General features: G+C 32.6%; 1 protein-coding gene across 1 annotated transcript; it reads right to left on the bottom strand.

Moving 5' to 3' along the window:
* Nucleotides 1–495: 495 nt before the first annotated feature.
* LOC114328726 (endoglucanase) lies at nucleotides 496–25119 on the bottom strand. Its single transcript, XM_028277668.2, has 3 exons — nucleotides 24965–25119; nucleotides 18429–18737; nucleotides 496–934 (listed from the first exon to the last, which is right to left on the bottom strand). The coding sequence occupies exons 1-3, from the start codon at nucleotides 24999–25001 to the stop codon at nucleotides 552–554; spliced, it is 729 nt and encodes a 242-aa protein (XP_028133469.2). The 5' UTR covers nucleotides 25002–25119; the 3' UTR covers nucleotides 496–551.
* Nucleotides 25120–27744: the final 2625 nt, after the last annotated feature.

The following is a 27744-nucleotide window of genomic DNA, read 5'->3' on the forward strand; positions in this document are numbered from 1 at the left end:
CCTAATTTTCCATAACACGAATTTTCCTTACCCTTCTCATTCACCTGATCTAACAACTCTTAATGCTTACGTATGAGGTATGCTGAAACAAGCCGTTTTTATAGAAAACCCACCGGCAACTATTGATGAACCCCGTGAAAAATTTTTTATCTTCTTCAGAAGAATGCAGCAGCCTATTTTTAATAACATGCTAAGTAATCTTGTTAAGCGTTATAAGTACTGCTTGGAAAGCAATAGCGAGCACTTTGAACATATTTTGTATAGAAGCAAAACTTAAAATTCGCATTATTTGAAATAATGTTATTTAATTTTTCATGTTTAATAAATCTTTAGTTTTTCAGTGTCGTTTGTTTTCGCGCATACTTTATTTACAATTTCTTAAAAATCTGACCATTGAGTTACTACTGATCATGGTTTCAGCGAAAGTGGTAATTATTATCTATTTATAAAAATTTATAATAATAAATTGTAAATTTTTTATTAATTAAAAATAAATAACAATAAATGTCAAATATTTATTCATTTTATACTAACAACATATTTCAAAATTTTTAATTTCTATCGCCACAGTTCGTTATAGCAATAAGTTCTGATGGGCATTTAACTTCATAGAATGTTGCACTTGGATTAGAAACTCCTTCTAAATACTCAAATCTCCATTTGCATCCATCCTGCAACTGAACTGGCAATTGATCACATCCTTCAACTGAGGTTACTCCACCATAACGCTCTCCCCAGCCATCAACAGGTGCGTTCCATTGTTTAACGCATCCATTATATAGACCAACACCGCCACCAGGGATTTGGAGATCAAATTGATTGGTTGTTAAATCGCTGCCAGTGTTGATGGCTTGTACCAACAATTCTCTATCTTTAAGTTGGCCTTGGAACTTTAGAAGGTAGCATTGACAACAATGGCCGGTATCTGTGCTTCCTAATAGAATAAACAAAAATCAGTATTAAATTATTTCTCTTATAGACCAGGTCCTTTAGGAAAAATACATCAAGTTTTAAATAGAGTATTTATATCGACTTGCAGCTTTTTGCAATGTTTTCGTGATGATGTCAGAAAAATTTATACAATAGAAAAATGGCTCAAAATGCATAATTTCTTTTACAGTGCATAAAGAGCATCCGAACGTGCATAAATATGTCAAAATCAGTACATTAAGGGCCACAGTTTGTTACTCGGATGTTTTTGGAGTCACTAAACATAAGTAGGTACGTCATTAGAACCCACTTCTGGAGCCCATAGTATCTGCTGATGCACGTCATCTTCTGGAGTTTGATGAGCTTTCGGCAATAAATTGATGTAAACAGATGAGTTGGGGTTGCTGAACACGACTATGACATCAGATCCGACCCTTGGAGCACCAAGTGCTCCGGTGGTCTGTTCTGTTCTGATAGTGTGTTTGTGTTCAGCAACAATCAAGCAAAACTCCAGAGTAATCTGCTTGCTTAAATTTAGTGCCAAATCTCCTTTAAACCCCAGAAGGGAACGTGCCTTAGCAGTGAAAGTGGGCTCCAGGTGCTTTGAGGTTTGGTGTTGATATAGCAGAACGAAAGCATTACGTGTCCCTTTAGTAACAATCTAAAAAATATACTAATTTAGATTAATCAAGTGTGTTCGTGTTCAGCGACCCCAGAAACTCCCGGATAATCTTCTTCTCTTCTTCTTCTTCTTCTTCTTCTTCTTGTATAGACATGACTCTATTTGTTTTTTCAATGTGCCTCTAGTAAGTTGTCGTTCCATCGTTTTCGTGGTCTTCCCACTGATCATCTTCCTATTGGGGAACTGTCTCTCGCTGTCCTGACTACCATATTTGTTGTCATTCGGCTTATGTGGTCATTCCATTCTATTCTTCTGTTTATTACCCAGTTGTTAATGTTATCCACCTTGCATCTCCGTCATATATCTGTACTTCTAGCTCTGTCCCATAGAGTCTTACCATCGATTTTTCAAATGGTTTTCATCTCCGCTGTTTAGAGCAATCTTTTTGTCCTCTCTGTGTCGAGTCGTGTTTCTGCCGCGTATGTCATTATTGGTCTGACGACTGTTTTGTAAATACTGCCTTTCATTTCTTTTTCGATATTTTTATTTCTCCATATTGTGTCATTCAGGCAACCTGCGGCTCTGTTTGCTCTATTCAGTTGATCTTCCACTTCTGTTTCAAGTCTTCCGTAGCTGGATAGTGTGATGCCTAGGTACTTAAACTACATCACTTGTTCTATTATCTGACCTTCCAGCTCCAATTTACATCTTACTGGATCTGCTGTTATAACCATGCATTCGTCTTTTTTGAGGAAATTAACATGTTAAATTTTCTGGCGATTATGTTGAATTGGTGCAGCATACGTTGTAAATCATCTTCACTTTGAGAGATTAGTATTGCATCGTCCGCATAGCAGATTATTTTAAGTTGTTTTTCTCCCATTAGGTATCCTTTTTTAGTTCTTACTTTTTTTATTATTTCGTCCATAATCAGGGTGAAAAATAAAGAACTCAAAGAATCCGCCTTCTTATCCCATTGTCGGCTTCAATTCGGTCAGTTAGTTCATCTACTCCCGAGTAATCTGTTTGCATAAATTTAGTTCCGAAACCCCTCTAAAATCCAGAAGATGACGTTCCTTAGCAGTGAAAATGGGCTGCAGGTACTTTGGGTATTTAGTAAACCCAAAATCCTCCGAGTATTCTATTTGCATCAATTTAATGCTGAAAATCTTCGAAATTCCCGAAGAAGATGGCGTGCCTTAGCAGTGACACGGCACCAGATGCTCAGGGTGTCCGTTCTGATGGAGTATTCATGTTTCCTGGCTCCCAAATTCCCCCGGGAAATCTGACTATATTAATTTAGTGCCGAAAATTCTCTAAACTCTAGATTACGTGCCTTAACAGTAACACTGGGGGCCAGGTGCTCCGGAGGTCGGTTTTAATGGCATATTCATGCTCAGTCTCAGCGACCCAAAAACCCGTTAGTGACAAGATCTGGCGATTAATATACTGATTTTGACATGCTTATGCACTTGTGAATGTATTTTATGCACTGTAAAGGCAATTATATATTTCCACCCATTTTTCCATTGTAGACTTTTTCCTGACGTTATCCTGTACACAATGCAAAAAGTTGGAAGTCGATCTCTATTTAAAAATCTATTTATTTGCCGATGTTTTATTGTTAAATACCCTGGTCCATAATTTGGTTATTTTGGTTAACAAAGTCTCAAAATATCAGCTACAAACTTGTAAGGATTATGTAAGATTTTAGTCTTTTTAACCTTACTAAATTGGTAACAATTTGTAAGTGCAAGTGACATGGAAGATTTACAGTACATAATACAACATGTATACAATGCATGTGACAGGTACGGACTGCAAATGAATCTCAAGAAAACTAAATCAATGATATTCTCAAAAAAACCACAAAATGTAGATAACCTGATCATCAATAATACAACGATCGAAAGAGTAACAACATATAAATATTTAGGAACGTGGCTAACCGAAGATTAAGATCAAACAAAAGAAATCAGATCTAGAATAGAAATGGCAAGAAACAGGTTCATAAAATTGAAGAACTTACTTTGCAACCGTAACCTTAACCTAGAGATCCGCACAAGAATGCTACGATGTTACGTTTTTTCCACTTTACTATACGGCATGGAAGCGTGGACAATAAAACAGTCTGAAATCAAAAAATTAAACTCCTTTGAGATGTGGTGCTACAGGAGAATCCACAGAATATCGTGGACTGAAAAATAACTAATATAGAGGTGTTACAAAGAATGAAGAAAGAATGTGAAGTCATAAAAACTGTTAAAATTAGAAAGATTCAATATCTGGGTCATATAGTGAGGGTCGAGAAGTACGTATTACTTAGGTTAATTATGCAAGGGAAGATACAAGGGAAGAGAAACCCAGGACGATGCAAAATATCCTGGCTAAGAAACTTGAGGGAGTGGTTCGGTTGCAGCTCATTAGAATTATTCAGAAGTGCGGCCAATAAAATTAAAATAGCGATGACGATTTCCAAACTTAGATAGGGAAGGAACCTGAAGAAGAAGAAATTGGTAACAAATTATCTAAAATCTGTGTCTCATTTTTTTTACATTTTTTCATTAATTATGCAGTCGGTTTCCTTAACATTTATCTCAGCAAATAAACTTTAAAAATGAGTGTTTAAAAATTAGTTATTGTCCTGCTAAAGCTAATACAAAGGGTAAAGAAAACAGAATTTTAAATGTCGAAACAGGTAGAGCACGTTTACTAGGAATACCAGGCATGCAGAAGCTTGGAGTTTTGAAAGCTATAAAATAAGCAATAAAAGTTCCTGTCTTATATCAATAAAAAAACAAAAATAAAAATAAAAGTTCTTGTCTTATTTCATCTTTAAAAGGAACTGAGTAAGCCAGTAGGCGTAGTCAGATTTAATCGTGTTCTTCGTTCATGCGGACGTAAAACTGACGTTGTACAGACGTGCTACAGTTACAGGAAAGGTTTGGCTGATCTATGTATAAGACAGTCAATGAGGGTATTTGACTTAGAATTCCATCCTACTACATCTATGTACTTGATATTTTCACAGTAAGTAGGGAATAGCGAATAGCTCAAGAAACAAAGTCTACCCTATATACTTTGGCGCTTTTATCTTGGGGGCGGTTCATACCCCTTCAAGGGGGTGGAAAATTTTTTGTTCAAAATAACCAAGGAGGTAGCTAGAAAACCTAATTCTGAGCAAAAACTATTTTATAATTTTCTTTGAAAACGCAATACTTTTTGAGTTATTCGTGGTTGAAAATTGGCCATTTTCATTGAAAAATGACACCCTTTCGGACTGTATTTTGCCTATACCTTAAAAACTATGCATCTAACTAAAAAAACTATATAAAAACATTTTTGTGGCTTATAAAAACATTTTTGTGGCTTATAAAAAAACAAAGAGACTCGTTCCTTCATAAATCTTCTAGTTATAATACAAAAAGAGATATAGTAGGTGAAAAAAGTTTGTTTTTTGGTGCATGCTCAAATCGGTGTATTCAAATTGAAATAACAGAGAAACAGTCAATTTTAGGTGTATAATGCTACCAATACCTTTTGTAGTGCGTGAAAAAACCTTTAAAATGAGCAATATTAAATGTCGATTACATTCAAACTAAGCGAAATATGCTGCAAAAAATTTGATGAATAATGTATTTTAAGAAAAAAATGATAAAGTTTATTTAACCTTTCATCCACCAGAACTTAAATTCATTGTTTTCATTCTACCATACATTTTATTATAGTGTTATTTCTATGTTCAAAAGTTGGACGGGTTTAAAATAAATTGTTTTTGAAAAAACTAAGATAAAGTTATAGAACGCATTTTTAAATTTTCTTAAAAATCTCCTTTTCTCCATATAACTAGAAAATGATAAAAGATACGAAAAAAAGATACGGTGCAAAAATGTAGGGTTTTTTAGATAAAAATTATGTTTTTGTTTTCCATTACTGTATCTCTTATCATTTTCAAGTTACATGGAGAAAAAGGAAGATTTTAAAGAAAATTTAAAAATGCGCTCTAAAATTGATCTTATCTTTTTTTAAACCATTCATTTTAAACTCGTTCAACGTTTTGAACATAGAAATAACACTATAGTAAAAGTTATTGTAGATGGAAAACAATGCATTTAAATTCTGGTGTATAAGGGGTTAAATATAGTTCTCATTTTTTCTTAAAGTACATTAGTCATCAACTTTTTTGCAGCCAATCTCGCTTCGTTTGAATGTAATCAACATTTAATACTGCTCGTTTTAAAAGGTATTTTCAAGCACAACAAAACATATTGGCAGCATTCTACACCTAAAATCGACCGTTTTTTTTTTGTTATTTCAAGTTGAATACCCCGATTTGAGCATGCACCAAAAACAAACTCTTTTCACCAACCATATCTCTTTTTGTATTGTAACTATAAGATTAATGAAGGAACGATCCTCTTTGTTGTTTTAAATGCTACAAAAATGGTGTATATAGTTTTTTTTAGTTTGATGCATAGTTTTCAAGGTATTCGAAAAAACCGTCCGAAAAGATGTCAGTTTTCAATGAAAATGGTCAATTTTCAACCACGAATAACTCAAAAAGTATTGAGTTTTCAAATAAACATTATAGAACAGTTTTTGCTTAGAATTACTTTCTTTAGCCACTTCCGTGGTTATTTTATGCAAAAAATTTTCCACCCCCTTGAAGGGTTGGGAACCGCACCCAAGGTAAAAGCGCCAGAGTATATACGGTAGACTTTGAGTAAGGAGATAAGTGGGGCCTTTTCCCAAAATTTCATTAAAATCCATGCAGTAGGATTGAATTCGGAGGAAATATCCTGTTCTTGCTCTCATTGACTGGCTTATACATAATTTCGCTTAATCGAAATAACTAACAAAAATGTGTACCAAAGTATACAACGTTATTTCGGGTAAGTAACACTGTAGATCAAAAGACGAGTTGGTTTAGCATGGGCGGTATGTGGGATACTAAGCTACATCCTTAAAAACCAACGATATTCACAACATCTTAAGACAAGGGTATACAGGGTGTTTCATTGGGAAACGGAAATACTTTAATAATGAATAGAGGTCACCGAGCCGGTTCTAGATATAGTACATTTTTTGCCCTACCGACTTTTATAACCGAGTTACAGGGTGTTTTATCGATTTTGCCCATTTCTTTACTAAGCCATAACTTTAGAACCACCCCGTATATTTTTTGATATTTGGTACACATATGTCTCATTCAAAACCAAAACGACCGACATACTAACCATAAGAAAAATCCAGGTCCGGATTAACAAAAAAATATAAAGTAATTGTGACCTTAAAAAAACACCCTGTATATTGAAATTTTGAAAATCTGTTTGCATATTTGAAAACAGCACAAAAAGTAAGTTTAATGGTTTGCTTCAATTTTTCGGCCAGACAATTTTATGACTTTAATTTTGAAATTATATTGAATTTTTTAAGAACTTTGACATTAAAAATCAAATATTATTAACTTCTAGTTATAAATTATTAAAGTTAATGAATAAATACTCATTTTAAAAATAATCAATACTTATTTACCACATTGGGACGACCCAATTACTAATGACAAGAAAAATCCAGGTCCGGATTAAGAAAAAAATACAAAGTAAATGTGACCTTGAACCAACACCCTGTATATTGAAATTTTAAAAATTATTTAATAATATTTTGTATTTTGACAACGACACCCGACTTGGGCGTCGAAACGTTAATAAAATCATTTTTAGGTAAAATTGTGGCTTATTTCCCATTTGAATATACTTGATTATAAAAATGCCACAAGAAAATAGCTTCAGAACAACTTTAAAAATTTGTCTGCGTATTTTAAAAGAGCATGAAAAACTGTGATTAAAGGCTTATTTTAATTTTTTCGCCGTTGATTTAATTACTTCAATTTTGAAATTATATTGAAATTTTAAAGAACTCTGAGATTAAAAACCAGGTATTGTTAACTTTTAATAATAATTTAATGTTAATGAATCCATACTTATTTTAAAAATACTTAATACTTATTTACTACGCTGGCTTCATAGATTCTCTGGATTTGTACATATATGCACATCATTAAAGATTAGAATTGCGAGAATTGGGATATTTTAATGATTTAGTAAAGAATTAAAAAAACTGCTATATCTAATAAAACAAAAATTTGTTACAATTCAACAATTTAACATAAATTAAAAATATTTGAACTATAACAGTTGCTCAAAATGTCCGCCATTTTGTTCGATGCATTTCCTTGCTCGTTTTAAAATATTTCGAGTCGATTTTCTAAGTACATTGGGATTGTTCTTCATTTGTCTGGTAGCTTCTTGTGACTTGGAATTAATCAATATGATTTCAAAAGTGCCGTAATTAAGTTATCTGCGAAAAAATTTGACATGCACCTTTTAACGCAGTTTTTTATGCTCTTTTAAAATACACAAACAAATTTTCAAAATTTCAATATACAGGGTGTTGTTTCAAGGTCACAATTACTTTATATTTTTTTCTTAATCCGGACCTGGATTTTTCTTGTCATTAGTAATTGGGTCGTTCCAATGAGGTAAATATGTATTGATTATTTTTAAAATTATTATTTATTCATTAACTTTAATAATTTATAACTAAAAGTTAATCATATCTGCTTTTTAATGTCAAAGTTCTTAAAAAATTCAATATAATTTCAAAATTAAAGTCATAAAATTGTGTGGCCGAAAAATTGAAGCGAACCATTAAACTTACTTTTTTGCGCTCTTTTCAAATATGCAAACAGATTTTCAACATTTCAATATGCAGCGTGTTTTGTTAAGGTCACAATTACCTTATAATTTTTTGTTAATCCGGACCTGGATTTTTCTTATGGTTAGTATGTCCATCGTTTGGCTTTTGAATGAGACATATGTGTACCAAATATCAAAAAAATATACAGGGTGGTTCTAAAGTTATGGCTTAGGAAAGAAATGGGCAAAATCGATAAAACACCCTGTAACTCGGTTATAAAAGTCGGTAGGGCAAAAAATGTACTATATCTAGAACCGGCTCGGTGACCTCTATTCACTATTAAAGTATTTCCGTTTCCCAATGAAACACCCTGTATAATACAATAAATGCATACTACATGTTCTCACTTATGGTTCAAAAACGTGGACGTTTACAAAAGCAAACATGGTCAAAATTATAAAAACGCAAAGAGCAACGGAAAGACAAATGTTGCACATAAGACTAATGTATAAAAAGAGAAACGAGTGGATAAGAGAGAAAACAAAAGTTAGAGATGTTAGACAAGAAGTTGCAAAATTGGAATGAGGATCTGCTGGACGCAACATAAGACAAAAAGAAGACCAAAGGAGTAAAATTCTTATAAATTGGAGACCGTGGGAACATAAACGAAGCCGAGGAAGGCCCCAAAAGAGATGAACAGATGATACTATCAAGAAGCACGTATGCTCTAGGTGGATGACTGTAGAGACAGACAGAGAAGATTGAAAAAGGATTGGAGTGGCCTATGTTCAAAGATAGACAGAAGAAGGCTAAAGAGATAAATAGATAGAACAGAACGCAGTATATACAATATGTCCCTGTAAGTTGTATCCATATGGAAAACTTTTTTATTATTAATTTTACGAAAAGAATTTATTCTTCATAAAAAGCTCTGCATGGTCCAAAACCTAAGGTTTAACCATCAAATATCAAATTTTTTGAATAATATACGAGGTATGTCAAAAAGTTTGAATTTCACTCAAGAGTAAAGTAGTTTTATTTTTCACAATATTGAAAATTGCTATTATGAAAAGTTGTTTTGAACTAAAACTATATTCTAGTATGCAATTACATCCTTCTAATTAAATTTTTTTGATAAATTATGGATAACTAACATTATTTTCAGTTATTTCAATTCAGATAACTCTTTTATTATTAATTTTACGAAAAAAAGTGCTTTTTAATGAATAGTTCTGTATGGTCTAAAACCTAAAATACAACCATCTTATGTCAAAATTTTATCAATTTTATACGAGGTATGTCAAAAAATATGAATTTTGCTCAAGAGTAAAATACGTTTATTTTTAACAATATCGAAAATTTTTATTATGAAAAGTTATTTAGAATTAAAAACTATGTTTCAGTATGTAATTACATCCTTCTAATTGAATAATTCTGAACGATAAAGATACTTTACTTTTGATCTAAATTTATCATTTTTGACATACCTCGTATACAATTGATAAAATTTGATACAAGATGGTTGTATTTGGTTTTAGACCATCCAAAATTTTTTAATAAGAATCACTTTTTTTTCTAAAATTGATAATAAAAGAGTTATCAGAATTGAAATAACTGAAAATAATGTTAATTATCGATAATTTTTCAAAAAAAAATGTTTTTCAATAAGGAGGATATAATTGCATATTATAATATAGTTTTAAATTTCAACTAACTTTTCGTAATAGCAATTTTCAATATTGTGAAAAATAAAGCTACTTTACTCTTGAGTGAAATTCAAACTTTTTGACATACTTCGTATAACATTCATAAAATTTGATATCTGATGTTTGAATCTTCGGAAGTGTTTTCGTAAAATTTATAATAAAAAAGTTTTCCATATGGATACAACTTACAGGGACATACTGTATAATGAGAGGTAGCAGATACTCGAAACCGCAGTTAATATTCAGCGAATAGATAGAGGGCAAAATAGGAACTGGCAGGAAGAAATATTCATTACTTCGAAACCTTCGCCAATAAAGTGGCTTATCAGCAGATGAATTGATAGATGCCGAACAAGATCGAAAAAGTATCGGCAAAGTGTCAATGAAGCTACCCACGCACGTCTAAAATTTAGGCGCGGTACTCAAAGAAGAAGAACACAGTATATTTTGTATTGAATTATTATCTCAAAATATCCAAACTTAAGCAGGATTTGGTTATTGGGTTAACAAACCCTCAAAATATCCGCTAGATGCTTTTAAAAATTCTGTGAGATCTTAAGGCCTCTTAAACCTGAATTAATTGGTATCAAAACCTTTAAAAGTCCGCAAGGCTGGTTTCTTGTGGCATGTTAAATTTAATATTGTGTTTATGGAATTAGGCCACAATGTTTGACACATAACCTAAAAAGATTAATATGAGGATTTTCCCAGGATTTTCCGACCTAATTTTTTGTTTTACTTCGGAAAACGATTTTCGGGATGGAAGTCGAAACGTCAAACAACAGTCTTATATTTAGGAAATGTAATTTTTATTACACCAACAATTGTGGCGTACTCCCATAAACACAATACTAAATCTAAAAGTCCATGTCTCATTTTTTTACATTTTTTCATTATCTATGCAATCCGTTTTCTTAACGTTTATCTCAATAAATAAACATTAAAAATGAGTATTTACAAATGATTTGTCCTGCTAAAGCTGATACAAAGGGCAAAGAAATCAGAATTTTAAATGTCGAAGCAGGTAGCGCACGTTTACTAGTGATACCCGGCATCCAGTTACTTGGAGTTTTGAAAGCTATAAAAAAGCAATAAAAGTTCCTGCCTAATATCGATAAAAAAAACAACAATAAAAGTTCCTGTCTTACTAAACAACGGTCTGAATAGTCCAGTAGGCGTAGTCAGAGTCCGTGACAAGTGACAATCGTGTTCTTCGTTAATGCGAACGTATAAGGAAGTGCTACAGATACAGGAAATGACTAATCTATTATACCGGGAGACAGAAGTCCATCCACGATTTTCTGCCCTTTTGCAATATAGGAAGGTTGAAGGAAGTATTTTACAATTTGCGGAAAAATCTACGGGTTTCCTGTGACATTTTCCTGGGAAAATTAAATTTTCCATGAAAAAAATAAAAGAAGTATTGCAATGATTTGCTGAATCGCCATATCATAGGATAAAGGCAAGCGTCCACAGACCCGCATCGTACGCATCGGACGCATCGTACGCAACGGATTTTAGTTTGCCTTGTACAGAAACTTATGTAACCGCGTCCACTGATCCGCATCGTACGGATCGCATTATCGATTGTCAAACTAAAATCCGCTGCGTACGATGCGTACGATGCGGGTCTGTGGACGCTTGACTTAAAGGGATACTATGGATTTTATGAAAAAAATTTTTGGGCAGGAGTATTGCAAAATGGTGTAGGTGTATGTATATAAACACGTAATGAAATTAATGAAATTTTCGTGATTTTCTTCAAATTTTCTCCATAAAATCGATAGTATCCTTTTATTCAATGGATATGCTGGTCTCGGAAATTCTTTGCAAAGTCTCATTTTTTTTTATGACAAATCTAATTTTCATAGGAAAGGTCACAGGAAATCCGTGGATTATTCGACAAATTGTAAGTACCTCCTCTAATCTTCCAGTACTGCCGAGGGCAGAACTCAGAAAATCGTGGCTTAACTTCTATCTAATATCACCCCGTCTATTTGTTAATTAGTTACTGTAGCGTTATGGAAAGCAGTGGCGAAGGAAAGTATCCGACAGGACAGAATGGAAAAACATTGTTAAGCAGGCTAAGATTCACAAAGGGTTGTAGCGCCTTTAGAAGAAGAAGAAGAAGAAGAAGAAGAAGAAGAAGAAGAAGAAGAAGAAGAAGAAGCAGAAGAAGAAGAAGAAGAAGAAGACGTGCGTTATGGAAGAATTATTGGTAGTATTTACACGAGAGCTCTAAAATTATCGATTTGTATCCCGAGTGACACTTTGACAATTTTAATTTCATGACCCGAAGGGAAGTGAAATTATGTCAACGTATCACGAGGGCAAAACAAGTCGATAATTTTTAAGAGCTTGAGAGTAATTGGGTAAGATTATTTCATAAATTAAACTAACCTTTTAAATAATTTTAAATATTATTGATATCTTCACCTAAATATTTTCTAAACCCCTTTCTTGGTGTTCTCTGTGACAAGTTGTCATTAATATGTGACAAGTTGTCATTAATCTGTGACATTAATCTGTTGTCATCAATCTCTGACAAGTTGTCATTAATAATTGTCATTAATGTCATTAATGTCATTGAGTCGGTCTTGACGGTCCAGTTAGCTGGGGCTCAGTCGATCGACAAGTTTAGTGGATTTGCGATTTGCGGTCGCTGGTTCGAGCCTCAGCTAGGTCATGAAATTTATAAAAGGCCAACGCCGTAGTATAAAACTCAATAGAGTCTACGGCTTGGTCTGGAATAAACTGGCGTCTGATCGGCCTATGGAGGAGCGGTACGGGAAGGGATAAGGGCTTCCGGCTTGGTGATACTCCTCCATAGATCCCTACCGAAGGGCGTTGACGCCTAAGAACGGTGTATACATACATTAATGTCATTGAATGTATTTTTGCGTAGCAACGAAGGGTATCTGACGTAATACTTGACGACGGGAAATTATCGAAAAAAATTATCAGTGGTAGTTGCACAAGAGCTCTTAAATTCTATATTAATTTTAGAGATCGACTGCAATTTGTTGCGATTATTTCATGAATAGAACTGTTCAAAACCAAAATATTATTGTAATTTATTTATGTAAGTACAAATTAGTATATTTAAACACACAGTTGTCATAAATATTTGACGGTTGAAAGTCATCACATTTATAATTTTTAAAACATTAATTATTGTCATTAATGTCACTGAATGTATTTTTCCTAGCAACGAAGGGCATCTGACGTAATATACTTCACGACGGGAAATTATCAAAAATTATCAGTTTAATCTTTATTTCTGTAGCTTTCTATTGGTCAGAATCTCCTATAAATGAAATAATCAGTAGTAATTGCACAAGAGCTCTAAAATTCTATATTAACCCCTTCGGTACGGTGATGCACCCGTGTGCATCATGCTTGGCTGTCCGGTCAGTACGGTGATGCACACGGGTGCATCATGAGTTTTCGTTCGCCATAAGGCGGTGAAACCGTCTTCATCATATTTCAGGTATTTCTGTTCCGTCCGAATTACCTTATTCAAATCTAAAACTGGGGAAACCACGACCAAAAGTGGGTGATGTCCAGAAAGAGATTATATTTAGTTAATTTGATTGGTGATAAGGTTGTTTGGATTTTTGACTGATGGGTTTGTGTGGGAGGTGAAGGTACTGTGCTGCTGTTTATAACTTACCTTTCAAGATAATTAGGATGGAATTTCCCAGATTAGGAGACTGGGACGATATCAAGCACAAAATAGTCTGGGGAATTCCATCCGAATTATCTTGTTTATCTTTTTTACTAATTTTTGTTTAAAATGGTATTTTATGAATAAAATTTAATTTAACTCACATACTATGTAGAAAAATAAATTTAATAAAAATAGTTTTATTTCTAAAATTAGTGTTATTATTACATTAACTTTAATTAGTTGTAGTGTGATACTGTATTTTAACCGACCGCGCGAAGCCGCTCGGTAAACGGTCGAATCCGTATATAGGAGCCGACTTGCCGGATGACGGTCCGCCACGAAGGGGTTAATTTTAGATATCGAGTGCAATTTGTTGCGATTATTTCATGAATAAAACTGTTCAAAACCAAAATTTTATTGTAATTAATTTATGTAAGTACAAATTAGTACAATTAAACACACAGTTGTTATAAATATTTGACGGTATAAAGTCATCACTTTTAAAATTTTTAAAACATTAATTGTCATTAATGTTACTGAATGTATTTCTTCATAGCAGCGAAGGGTATCTGACGTAATATACTTGACGACGGGAAATTATCAAAAATTATCGGGTATAATATCACAAGAGAATGAGAATACATTGAAAATAATGCGACAGTTTTTCGAAAATTTGTTGTCTGGCAATAGACACGAGAGCCCGCAGGGCTCGAGTTGCTATTGCCCAATGACAACAAACTTGAGTACAAATGAAGCATTATTTTCTTATTTATTCCTACTGTCGTGTGATATTCGTAAGATTATTTTTTAATACGTATATGATGGATATTTTCTTAAATGTGGCAGTTTTCATAACTAGGAAACTTGTTGCCATTAAACAGAAACAATCTACTTAAAAAAAATCTATCGATTATTTAATTCATAGGAGATTCTGACCAATAGAAAGCTACAGAAATCTGAATTAAATCGATAATTTTTGATAATCTCCCGTCGTTAAGTATATTACGTCAGATGCCCTTCGTTGCTACGAAAAAATACATTCAGTGACATTAATGACAATTAATGTTTTAAAAATTATAACAGTGATGACTTTCAATCGTCAAATATTTATAAAAACTGTGTGTTTAATAGTACTTACATAAATAAATTACAATTAAATTTTGGTTTTGAACAGTTTTATTCATGAAATAATCGCAACAAATTGCACTCGACCTCTGAAGTTAATATAGAATTTTTGCTCTCGTGACACTTTGACATAATTTCACTTGCCTTCGGCTCGTGAAATTAAAACTGTCAAAGTGTCACTCGGGAAAAATTCAATAATTTCAGAGCTCTTGTGCAATTACTACTGATAATTTTCTACAGTAGATAATTCTCAGTATAATTTTAATCTGATTGGACAGAATTCAAATACCTTACTATACATCAAATATCTTACTATACGATTGGAAGTTAAAATCATTAAAACATAATCGATTTAATTTAGATTTCTGTAGCTTTCTATTGGTCAGAATCTCCTATGAATGAAATAATCAGTAGTAATTGCACAAGAACTATAAAATTATTAAATTTTTCCCGAGTAACACTTTGACAGTTTTAATTTCACGAGCCGAAGGCAAGTGAAATTATGTCAAAGTGTCACGAGGGCAAAAATTCTATATTAATTTTAGAGATCAAGTGCAATTTGTTGCGATTATTTCATGAATAAAACTGTTAAAAACCAAAATTTTATTGTAATTTATTTATGTAAGTACAAATTAGTACAATTAAACACACAGTGGTTATAAATATTTTACGGTTGAAAGTCATCAATTTTATAACTTTTAAAACATTAATTGTCATTAATGTCACTGAATGTATTTTTTCATAGCAACGAAGGGCATCTGACGTAATATACTTGACGACGTGAAATTATCAAAAATTATCAATTTAATTTAGATTTCTGTAGCTTTCTATTGTTCAGAATCTCCTGTGAATGAAATAATCGCTGTAATTTTTATTTCTATTGGTCAGAATCTCTATGAACAAAATAATCAGAAATATTGAAATATTTATTTAGGGGACTATCAGGGTTTATTTAAGTTTAGGTGAAAATACGTGAAAAATAGTAAGATCAATACTAGGGTGTATGTGCCTAACCCATTATAATATGCTTAAATCAAAATATACTTTAGTCCAGAAAGCCACTGCGCATCCGCTAGGGAAAATATTCTAATTCGGATGTTTTGCACAATTTTACTCAAAAAGGACCCCTTTTAACAAATTTGCATGTTGCTAGGACCAAAAAGTGGTCAAAAATTTTTTAAACGTTTTTTTTTTTGTTTTTTTCCTAAAATTATTTTTTTTTCATGGAAAAAAGTTTTTTTAGGTTTTTTGGATCATTCCAAACAGAAAAGGCCTTTAGTGACTTTTCTCTAAAAATAATAGTTTTTGACATATAAGCGATTAAAAATTGAAAAATTGCGAAATCGGCCATTTTTAACCCTCAAGAACTATGTGAAAAACTGAAAATTTGAATGTTGCCAAGGTAAGTAGATATTCTTTAAACATCGATTGATGAACTCCCGAAGAGTTTTTTTCAATACCATATTCAAAACTAGTTTGTTTTTTAATTGGTAATCAAGCGTGCGCGACACTATTTTCCACCGACAGTATGGTGCAAATGAAAGGAATAAATTCGTTATTTCGTAAACCGACGACTTTAAGGAAAAATCCCGAAACAGGTCGATTTTTATTTTTAAGTTATGATATTGTGGCAGATATCGTATACTAGTGACGTCATCCGTCTGGGCGTGATGACGTAATCGAGGATTTTTTTAAATGAGAATAGGGGTCGTGTGGTAGCTCATTTGAAAGGTTCTTCAATTTTCTATTCAGTAATGTAAACATTTACATAATTATTTATACAGGGTGTCCTTCTACTTATTTTTTTGTCAAATAATTTAATGTAATAAAAATTTTTTGGACACCCATGTAAATATTTATATTTCTGAATAGAGAGTTGAAGAACCTTTCAAATAAGCTAGCACACGACCCCTATTCTCATTTAAAAAAATCATCGATTACGTCATCACGTCCAGATGGATGCCGTCACTAGTATACCATATATGCCACAACATCATAACTTAAAAATAAAAATCGACCTGTTTCGGGATTTTTCCTTAAAGTCGCCGGTTTACGAAATAACGAATTTATTCCTTTCATTTGCACCATACTGTCGGTGGAAAATAGTGTCGCGCACGCTTGATTGGCAATTAAAAAACAAAGGAGTTTTGAATATTATATTGCAAAAAACTCTTCGGGATTTCATCAATCGACGTTTAAAGAATATCTACCTACCTTGGCAACATTCAAATTTTCAGTTTTTCACATAGTTTTTGAGGGTTAAAAATGGCCGATTTCGCAATTTTTCAATTTTTAATCGCTTATATGTTAAAAACTATCATTTTTAGAGAAAAGTCACTAAAGACCTTTTCTGTTTGGAATGATCCAAAAAATCTAAAAAAACTTTTTTCCATGCAAAAAAAATAATTTTAGGAAAAAAACAAAAAAAAAACGTTTAAAAAATTTTTGACCACCTTTTGGTCCTGGCAACATGCAAATTTGTTAAAAGGATTCCTTTTTGAGTAAGATTGTGCAAAAAATCTGAATTAGAATATTTTCCCTAGCGGATGCGCAGTGGCTTTCTGGACTACTTGTATTTAGGCCCAACTAAGGATCTACAAGACACTTTAAAGTCTATAATTATAACAAACATCTTTAACCGGAATCTTTTTGTGAATTAAAAAATAATTAATTACACGTAGTAAAACTATTAAGAAAAAACATTGGTTTCTACGTTGCTTACATCCACTGTAATGAGGTATTTTTAAAAATTTTCGTTTGCAATGGTAGAGGAGCAAAAGCGAGGATTTTTTCAGTTACTCGAGCGCGTCAGAAAATCATATGGGGAGAAACCTTGTACCCTGTAAATGCATCCCTCCCATATATTAGATCTTAATACAGGGGTGTTCATTAAGGGCGATCCGAAAAAAAATCTATCCTTAGAAAAATTCGAAATTGTCAGATTAAAATAAGGTAAGTTAAGTACATGCAATATATTTAAAAAATCAGACGGTTTGAGCGGGGCGTAAGGAAATGGGTGTCACAAAATATCATAAGAAAAAAGCGAATATTTCGAGATATAAAAGTCAGATCGAAAAACTAAAGAATACGTGTTCAATATTTTTCAAAAATCTATCGAATTATACTAAACACGACCTCCCACGAAGCGGGGTGGGGGTAAATTTTAAATTTTGAATAGGAACCCCGCGATATTTCGCGAAATGAACATCAGATCGAAAAACTGCAAACTACACGTATTCAATATTTTTGAAAAATCTATCGAATAACACTAAACATGTCCACCCACGGGGGTGGGGTGGGGTTTTTTTTTAAATCTTAAATACGAGCTTCCATTTTTTATTACAGATTTGGATTCCTTACGTAAAAATAAGTAACTTTTATTCGAGATATTTTTTTAGAATTATGGATAGATGGCGCTAGTATCGGAAAAAATGATTGATGGAAACGTTCAACATTGTTTTGTCCGATTGTTAAAAACGTTGGAACGTCCTCACTAAAATGGAAAACTAACATTAACTTTTTTTGGTTTTAGGACCCAATGTTCACAACCCAATAGGTCCCCATATCGCTCGATTTACTGCAAATTTAGCATATTTTCCTCCCCTACTACAATAATTTCAAATAAAAAATAACTTCATGCGATGTAGCATATAATAAAGTTGAGTTAGGTATTTACCCACAAAAGAAACAGCTGCAAATCCATAGGATAGTGTGGAATTTATAACGAATGGTACTTGATTGCTGCAAGTAAAAGCAGGTCCATTTTCATTCCAACATGTGGACTGTGTATTGTTCTCCTTTGTACTGTAGGTTTTGCCATCCTTTTCACATGATCGAACGGGTATGCCATTTTTAGTGTGTACAATACCATCCCAGCTGCAAGAAACTCCGCAACAATCCCAGTAACGGGTGGTTACAGCATCTCCAGAGAGGCCTCCTGGTACCGGAATAATTTCTGGAGAGGGTTCCTTTAAGGAAGCTCCAACTTAAAAATTTATATAAATATAATAAAATAAAACAGTTAATGTACAGTAATACAGTACTATTACGTCATCTAATACAAAAAAAAAATATGAAAAATCTTATACAGGTAATTGAAGGTATTACAATAGACTAAGAGCCGCTATAGGTGAAATTTCTTAATCATTTTAGGCACGACGGGACCGTATAACTTAAATAGTAGAACCTAAAAGAAAACGTTTGAGCACTGTGCCGTCACTTTTCAGTGGCACATGCGTCTACAGTGGCGCATCAAACTTTCCACTTATGGACGGGATACATAAATTAAAAAATACCCTCCCTCATTACCAGAATTAAATTTTTTTCATTTTTTTAAGTTCTGTGTGATTAAGACATAAGATTCATCGTAATTTTAACCAACCACCCCCTTCTCCCTACCCCCACCATCAAATACTTTATTTTTCGATTTTATTTTTTTTTTGGTGGGATGCAATCAATTTTAAATTTCAAAAAATTTACACGCAGAGTTAAGGCTTTTATAAAACACGTATATTTCTTATAGACCTGTAGGTTGAGTGTACATAACCTCAAAAAATTTTTAAAAATTTAAAAATTAAAATTTTTTTTTGGAAAAAAGTATATAACTTTTTTTGGGGATAGCTGCAGATCTAATTTTTTCTTAGTCTTGTGTATTTTATCAAACACTATATTTCTAATTTTTTCACATTTTTCGGTTGCGCTGGTCACTTCAAAAATCCAAAAAACTGTTTTTAAGGGAGTTTTGGGGGTTAGAACGTGTTTGTCTGATTTTTAAATATTCTAAAGGACTCAGTTACTTTAAGTTACATATCTCTGATGTTTGGGAAAAAGGGCTTAAGTCATAAAATCAAAGTTTACAGGCATCAAAAAATTTTTTTGCTAAATTCTGACTTAAGCCCTTTTTCCCAAACATCAGAGATATAACCTATAAAAACAAAATTGATTTGATATATTATGAAGTCTATAAAATAGGGAAAATCCCCCAAAACCCCTCAAAAAACAGTTTTTCGGATTTTTGAAGGTGGGGAGCCTTACGAAAAAATCTGAAAAAAATTAAAAATATAGTGCTTGATAAATCACATAAGATTAGGAAAAAATTAGACCTACAGCTATTCCTCAAAAAAAGTTATACGCTTTTTTGAAAAAAAAAATTTCTTTTAATTTTTTGAGGTTATGTACACTCTACCTATGGGTCATACCTTTTATAAAATACCTTTACCTTTTATAAAAATAGGCATGTTTTATAAAAGCCTCAGCTATGCGTGTGAATTTTTTGGAATTTTAAAATTGATTGCATCCCACCAAAAAAAAATAAAAACGAAAAATGAAGTTTTTGATGGTGGGGGCAGGTGGAAGGGGGTGGTGGGTTAAAATTACGCTGAATCCTATGTGTTAATCACATAAAACTTAAAAAAATAAAAAAAATTAATTCTGTTAGTAAGGGAGGGTAAATTTTAATTTATTTATCCCGTCCATAAGTGGAAAGTTTGATGCGCCACTGTCGACGCATGTGCCACTGAAAAGTGACGGCACAGTGTTCAAACGTTTTCTTTTAGGTTCTACTATTTAAGTCATAGGGTCCCATCGTGCCTAAAATGATTAAGAAATTTCACCTATAGCGGCTCTTAGTCTATATAATCTATAAGGTACTTCGGGGGTATCTGATGACAATTCTGTAAATACATACAGCTAAGTTTGCTTTGTTTTGACGTGACATGACTAATCTGAACACTTCTCTGTGTATTATGTATTTTATATGACTTGAGGGTAATGTATAATCACTCGTTTGCTAATAGTTGCTGTTTTTTCTTTGGTGATAAATCTTAAAACGTATATACATTAGTGATGTTGAATAGTAACTATTCGTTACAAAGTACTTGTTACTTACGAATACCGAAAGTAACCATTACTATACAGAGAGGTAAATCGTTATTTTGATTACTCTGATTACTTCGTTACTTCGTACCAATCGTATCAGAGCGAGTAACGAATATTGTATCTACTTTGATTACTCTGATTACTCTGATTACTTCGTACTTCGTGAAGGTCGTTATTATATCGAAATACTTATACAAAATACCTACCTAGTGAGAAATTTGATTCTCGATATGATTACCGGTACTCAAATAAAAAAGTATTCATAGTAATCAAAACATTGTTATCCCTTAAGCAGATCGGTGAAGGTCGTTGTTATATCGGAATACCTATACAAAATACCTACCTATTGAGAAATACGATTCACGATATGATTACCGGTACTTAAATACAAAAGTAACAAAACAACAAAAGTAATCACAGTAATCAAAGTAACGAATACTGTAAATGATTAATTTATACAAAATACCTAACCTACTGAGAAATACCATTTTCGATATGATTACCGTTACACAAATACAAAAGTATCAAAAGTAATCATAGTAATCAAAGTAACGAATTCTGTAAATGATTACTTTATACAAAAGTAACGATTTGTAACGCATACTCGAAAGTAACTATAATCAACATCACTAATATACACGCTCTGGTCAAACCACCTCATTTCGGGGCTGACAACGTTGTGTCTGACTGTTGGAGCGTGTGTAGCAGCCCCCGGGCTATAAATGGGCAGACTGGGCATTTGCCCGGGGCGCCAAATTATTGGGGCGCAAAATAAAAGAGATAATAAAAATAAATTAGAGAAAAAAATTACCCACTAAAAATATCTGACACAAAATTTTCAAAAATATATAGAACATAACAAGTAAATATAATACAGGCTACCGGAAATGTAAAATAAAAATAGTAAGAAACATAATAATGATAAGTTAAGATGAAGTGTATGAAAACATAATAAAAAATGAATTGAAGAGTACTTTTCCAAATCTTGAAGTAGCTGTTAGAATTTTTCTGAACTTACCTGTCACCAACAACTCTACAGAGAGGATTTTTCGCTTTGAATTGTCTGAAGAATGTTAAGAGATCTGCTCTTTCAGACAGCAAGTTAAATTTTCTCATGTTACTGTGTTGTGAAAAGGACTTAATCTTAAGCACAGATTTTTCTGATGTAGGAAACAAGTTTGCCAAATTGAGGGTTAGAAAAAAATCTGTCACTTAAAATGCTTTGTACAAAGTAGGATCTTAAGAATATAATTTTAAGTTGTAATCTTTGCTGGATGTGTGAATTATGTAGAAATAAATGTCGACAGTTTTGTGTATAAAAGAGGTGTTTTCTTGTTATTTACTTTACTTTATAAAATATAAGTAACATCGATTATTTGATTTTACATTATAGTAATAAAGGGGGCGCCAGTGGGCCATTGGCACAGGGCGAGACTCACCTAAGCCCGGGGCCTGGTGTGTAGGCTTTTCACACGACAAAAATGAGTCCTCCTGACATGTCAGGCTAACGGATTTGATCGGTGGTCTTGCTATTCCAACATCCCGACGGTCGGGTCGGGCTTCGGAAGTGAATCATACTAACGGAGCGGAAAATAGCAATGGGCTCTAGAGATGAAATTTGTAAGAAGTATTAGAGATTCTACCAAAATATACAGAATAACTAACACATTCGTCGCCTTAGTACTATAACTTGATAACTCCAAAATGGCGTTTTTGAGATAACTAGTTTATAAGATGTATTTAACGTGCCTCCATATTGTGTAAAAAATTGATAACTCGCTCCAAACATGTTAATTATTTATTTATTATTGACGAAAATTGATAAAACTTAAATGCCCCTAATGTTCACTGCTAAAACTTGACAAGATAAATTATCAAGTTATTGTTTAATCGGAATAATCGTGAATGCGGCATACACTGAATGCTACAACTAGCTAACTCTAGTTATCTAGTTGTAGCACGTGTTGAGTTATAAACCATTGAGCCTACCACGTAATTACTATCTGTTGATTCGGTTCATGTTAATACAAAAATTCGAGAATTGTTAGCAGATCTGGCAACGTCAAACAGGTTGTCGTTAAAAAGACTAAGCATAAATTAAAACCCTGCCTTTAGTTCACGATTGTGTTAAAAGTAAGACATCGCTCACATGACAGAAGCTCCTGTCCGGTCAAGGAGACTGTTTCATGGGAGACGAAACATAGGGTGCTCGAGGAAGTTGTAAGATAGCAAATGCAGTATACACTGTATACCTGAAATCGTTACCACACGCGACAATCCACGTCACATTCTACAGTGACAGACAGGTGTGGTGCTCAAAACCTCAACATGTTTACAGCAGGAATGTTTATGACAGCAGTGCTGTAGGATATTGAAAACCTGGAATGCAGAAATATGAAGTTTTTGGTCTCCGGACATAGCCAAATGGAATCTGACTGTATGCATTCTGACATAAATACAGAGTTTAAAAAAATTGGAAAAGCTTTGTGATGACTTTATTTTAAGTTAGTTTATCCTTTACGCTGGCCAATAATAATACTGTAAATTGAAAATTTCATTTTAGTTTAACGGATTCTAGCCCACCCATAACAATCCATGGCGGAGGGCTAATTTTCACCAAAATAATGCTTAAAATATTACTTTTGTTAAAAAGTTCACTTAGATACAACTTGGCACGACATGCGACATTTCGAAATGTTAACATTATGTTAGTGCTAAATGTTGATAACTTTACGTTTTCATGTTTTTTTTTTCATATTCGAAAACAAATTTACCTCGTATCGCTAAATAAATCACTAGCCAAAAAGTTAAGGAACAGTATTTTAGAGCTGCAGATTTAATTCCGTATTTACCAACATCCTGGTAGCAGCACAAATATCTTTAAAATCTATAAACCCATTTATCTCAGAGCTGCTAGTTTCGAGTTATCAAGTTATAGTATTAAGGCGGGTTATAAGGAACGAACTGAAAATTCAATCCCCATTGGAGTTTATAGAACAGAGACAGCTGAGTTGGTGGGGTCATTTACACCGGATGAAAGATAGCATACCAGTGACAAGAGTGTGAGAAGCAAAACTATTGAAAAACAAAAAAATAAGAAGACCAAGGCAGACTTGGGAGGAAGTATTTGAAAAAATATTGGAGAGAAGAGGATTGACATGGACCGACCCAAGGATGTTGATCCGAAACCGCCAATAATGGAAAACATTTGTTAAGAAGTAAATAATAAAACCTTACACCATTATATGGTAGAAAAGGATTTGGTTTATATACGTGTTAAACTTATTAAACAATTTTTAACCTTTTTAACTATGTTGGATTGATATTTTATGTTTGACTTTTTTATTGATCATTTTTTTCTGTTTCTCTTGCAGTTTGATACGTAAGGTAGACTAAATTTGTATCTTTGCATTTCAATACATATTTGAAATTCAATATATATTTTTGACCTATACTTATAGTTCTTGCATCATTTTCTTAAAATAAAAATAAAATAAATTGCATCCAATAAGAATATTAATGTAATGAGAAAGAATAAATAGGAAAACAATAAATTGTCAGTTTGTGCGGAGCAATGAAAAAGAGAGGTATGCAGAAATATAGATCAAATGAAAAAAGTAAAAGGATAAAAACATCAAAATAAACGTTAATTTATAGTTTATAATCTTAAATAAATACAATGTACAATATTATAGACCTGGATACCGCGTACTAAAGAAAAGTTGATTAATAGCAAGCTGAAAATTTGTTAAGAGCTTAACGGTGTCTAGTCGGACAATCTTTGATGTACGGGAACACTGGAACAGGGGAAGTTTTAATTGCGGGATAGGTTAAAAATTTGGAACGTCAGACTACGAAAACGTCCCATGTATTTTGTCGGACAGAACTTCCAGTTGATTTGTTACCCTTTCATTAAACTCGTATGCAAAAATCAGACTGCTATTTTATCACCTATCATAATTCCTGTCATTAGACATGTTCTAAGTGTCGGACTTAAAATGAAAGGGTAAAAAGAGTTTAATGAAAGGGTAATAAATCAATTGGAAGTTCTGCCCGACACAATACATGGGACGTTTTCGTAGTCTGACGTTCCAAATTTTTAACCTCTTTCACAATTAAAACTTCCCCTGTTCCAGTGTTCCCATATATCAAAGTTTGTCCGACGAGACACCGTTAAGCTATTAATAAACTTTCAGATTGCTATTAAGCAACTTTTTTTTAGTACGCGGGATCCAGGCCTATTAACGATTGGAAGTAAAATATGTAAACGCATATTAACATATAAAATATAAAAGTTACAAACAAATAGGAATATTATAGAAACAAGTTACTTACAAACGATTAACGAAGCAAAAACTGTAAACGTTTTCATTTTTATATTTAAATCTAGATAGAGTAGTAAGGAATTTGACTTAATTTCTACATAAATACATAAATATTAATAGTACCTATAGGTATATGTAAAAGTATCCACTTTATATAAAAATCACCTGATAGATAAGATTAAAAACTAATCACTAAAATGTTTATACTATTTTATATAAAAAAATAGTTGCTATTTGATCATCCCAGATGCATTTCTCAAGAGTAATTGCTAAGATTGAAATTCGAAATTCGAAACGTCTGGTCGACTCTTCCCTATTCAGTTGAGACGGGGACCCTTAAAACATCAACCGTAAATAAATGTGTTTTGGAATATGTAGCTTTTTAGTTTTAAATTTTAATTAAAATTTTAACCTCTGAAATTTATTGTTAACTTCTCAATTATTTACGGTATAGACAAGGCGAAAACGGCGGGTTGGTTGGAAAAAATATTCCCATGAGATTTTTTTGCATAATTACATTCGTGAGACATCCCAGATTAAGGTTCAGGAAGTTGCCCACGTGAAAAGTGGACCAAATTTTTTGTAACAATTTCTTTAATCAAATTGCAAAAATCAATATTTTTGGCCCGGACAATTTTTTGTAGGTTTTTGGACCGTTCTGGATAAAAAAAGGCCTCTTATAATTTTTCTCTAAAGTTGATCGTTTTCCAGTTATTAAGCATAAATTAAGCATATTTAAGCATTATTAAGCATATATTCCAGTTATAAAACAATTTAAAATTGAAAAAAAACGAAAAATGGCGATTTTCAAGGCTTAAAACTCGGTTAAAAGTTATTATTATACAAGTCAGAAAGTGATTAAATCAAAGTTTAATCCCCCCTACAAGATCCCGAAGATAGGTTTGTCATTATTTTATTACTAAGCTGTTATTTTTAAGTATTAATATTGAGCGCCATGCACGTGGTGCCGGCCATGATGAGTGCGTGAGAGATGCCACTCCGGCAGTCCAATAATTGTGCATCTTACTTGCACTCACATTTACGGCCGCCTACCACGTGCATGGCGCTCAATATTATTACTTAAAAATAACATCTTAGTAATAAAATAATGACAAAAATTTCCTCGGGATCTTGTAGGGGGGCATTAAACTTTGATTTAGTCACTTTATGACTTTCATAATAATAACTTCTAACCGAGTTATTAAGCCTTGAAAATCGCCATTTTTCGTTTTTTTTCAATTTTAAATTGCTTATAACTGGAAAACGATTAACTTTAGAGAAAAATTATAAGAGACTTTTTTATCCAGAATGGTCCAAAAAACCTACAAAAAAATTTTCTGGGCCAAAAATATTGATATTTGCAAATTGATTAAAAAAAAAATTTTTTTTTAAATTTGGTCCACTTTTCACGTGGGCGACTTCTTGAACCTTATTCTGGGATATCTCACGAATGTAACTATGCAAAAAAATCTCATGGGAATATTTTTCCCAATGAACCCGCCGTTTTCGCCTTGTCTAGTAAGAATATGGATTATATTATATCGCTGATAAAAACACTCTCAATATAAAATGTGAAAATCATGTTGTTTTTTATCATGTCCATTATCTACTAATGAGCGATGAAAATAGTAAAATACATATACAGTAAAACCTGTCAATAACGGCCACTAAAAATAAAAGAACTATTGGCCGATATAGAAAGGTGGCCGCTATTGCCAGTTTTTGTAGTCTACATATAATTGGTTTGAGAAATTTTTAAACTGGCCGTTAGGACAGGTGGCCGTTTCAGATATCCCAATCCTGAGATTAACTGTCCGCCATCATTTTTCGAGGCCTCGACTTTTGCGTCCTCTACAATATTAGTGGACGTGCATAAAAGAGAAAAGATGTATTTTTTGTGCTCTCTAAGAGTTAACTATTAATATGTAAAAAGTTTTATGTTCATTTTTATTAAAAGTTCTGAGAAAAATTTTTTGAAAAAAATGATTATTTTTGGTCTTCTAAAGTGTACTAGTACCTTAACTAAACATTTCAATTACAATATCAAATAAAAAACGAAATATCAGAGCTAATCGAGAATTATAAGGAGAAATCGATAAAATATAAATTGTTACCTAAATGCCAGATTGATGGACGGAAATTGAAAATGTAATTGAAAATATAACGACGCTTGTCTGGAAAAGTATAAAAGAAAATTGACAGCAATTGAAAATTATTCGAAAGCTAGCTTATACGATTCCAAAATGGCAGGCGCTATATTATGTAAAATTTATGGAAAAAATGTCTATGATTAAATCTCTACGTTGTACTTCTTTCGTCCCGGTATTATTTATTGTATTGTCATAAATTTAATTGATAACAGCAACAGCTACAGTATAGAGTGAGCACGTAAAAGTTGGAATAAATTAATTGTTTTATGAATGGACGATTTGGGAAATAAATCCCGAAACAGGTCGATTTTTATTTTTAAATTATGAATTTATAGCCTATAGGACTTTTCAGCAGCAGTCATTTGTTTCGAGCTTCTGTCATAATATGTTGGATAATCCGTGTATATTAATATTATACACAGATTATACGATATTTGACAGAAGCTCGAAATAAATGACAATCGATGAAAAGCCCTATATCGTACCACTGACATCTAGTATAAAGTATGATATATCTGAACATATCTGGGCGTAATGACGTAATCGATGATTTTTTAAACGAGAGAAGTGGTTGTATCATATCTCATTTGAAAGGTTATTTAGTTCTCTATCCAGTAATGATAATAATAATTATTAATAT

This window comes from Diabrotica virgifera, chromosome 7 (genome assembly GCF_917563875.1).
Source record: "Diabrotica virgifera virgifera chromosome 7, PGI_DIABVI_V3a".
Taxonomy (NCBI): Eukaryota; Metazoa; Arthropoda; class Insecta; order Coleoptera; family Chrysomelidae; genus Diabrotica; species Diabrotica virgifera.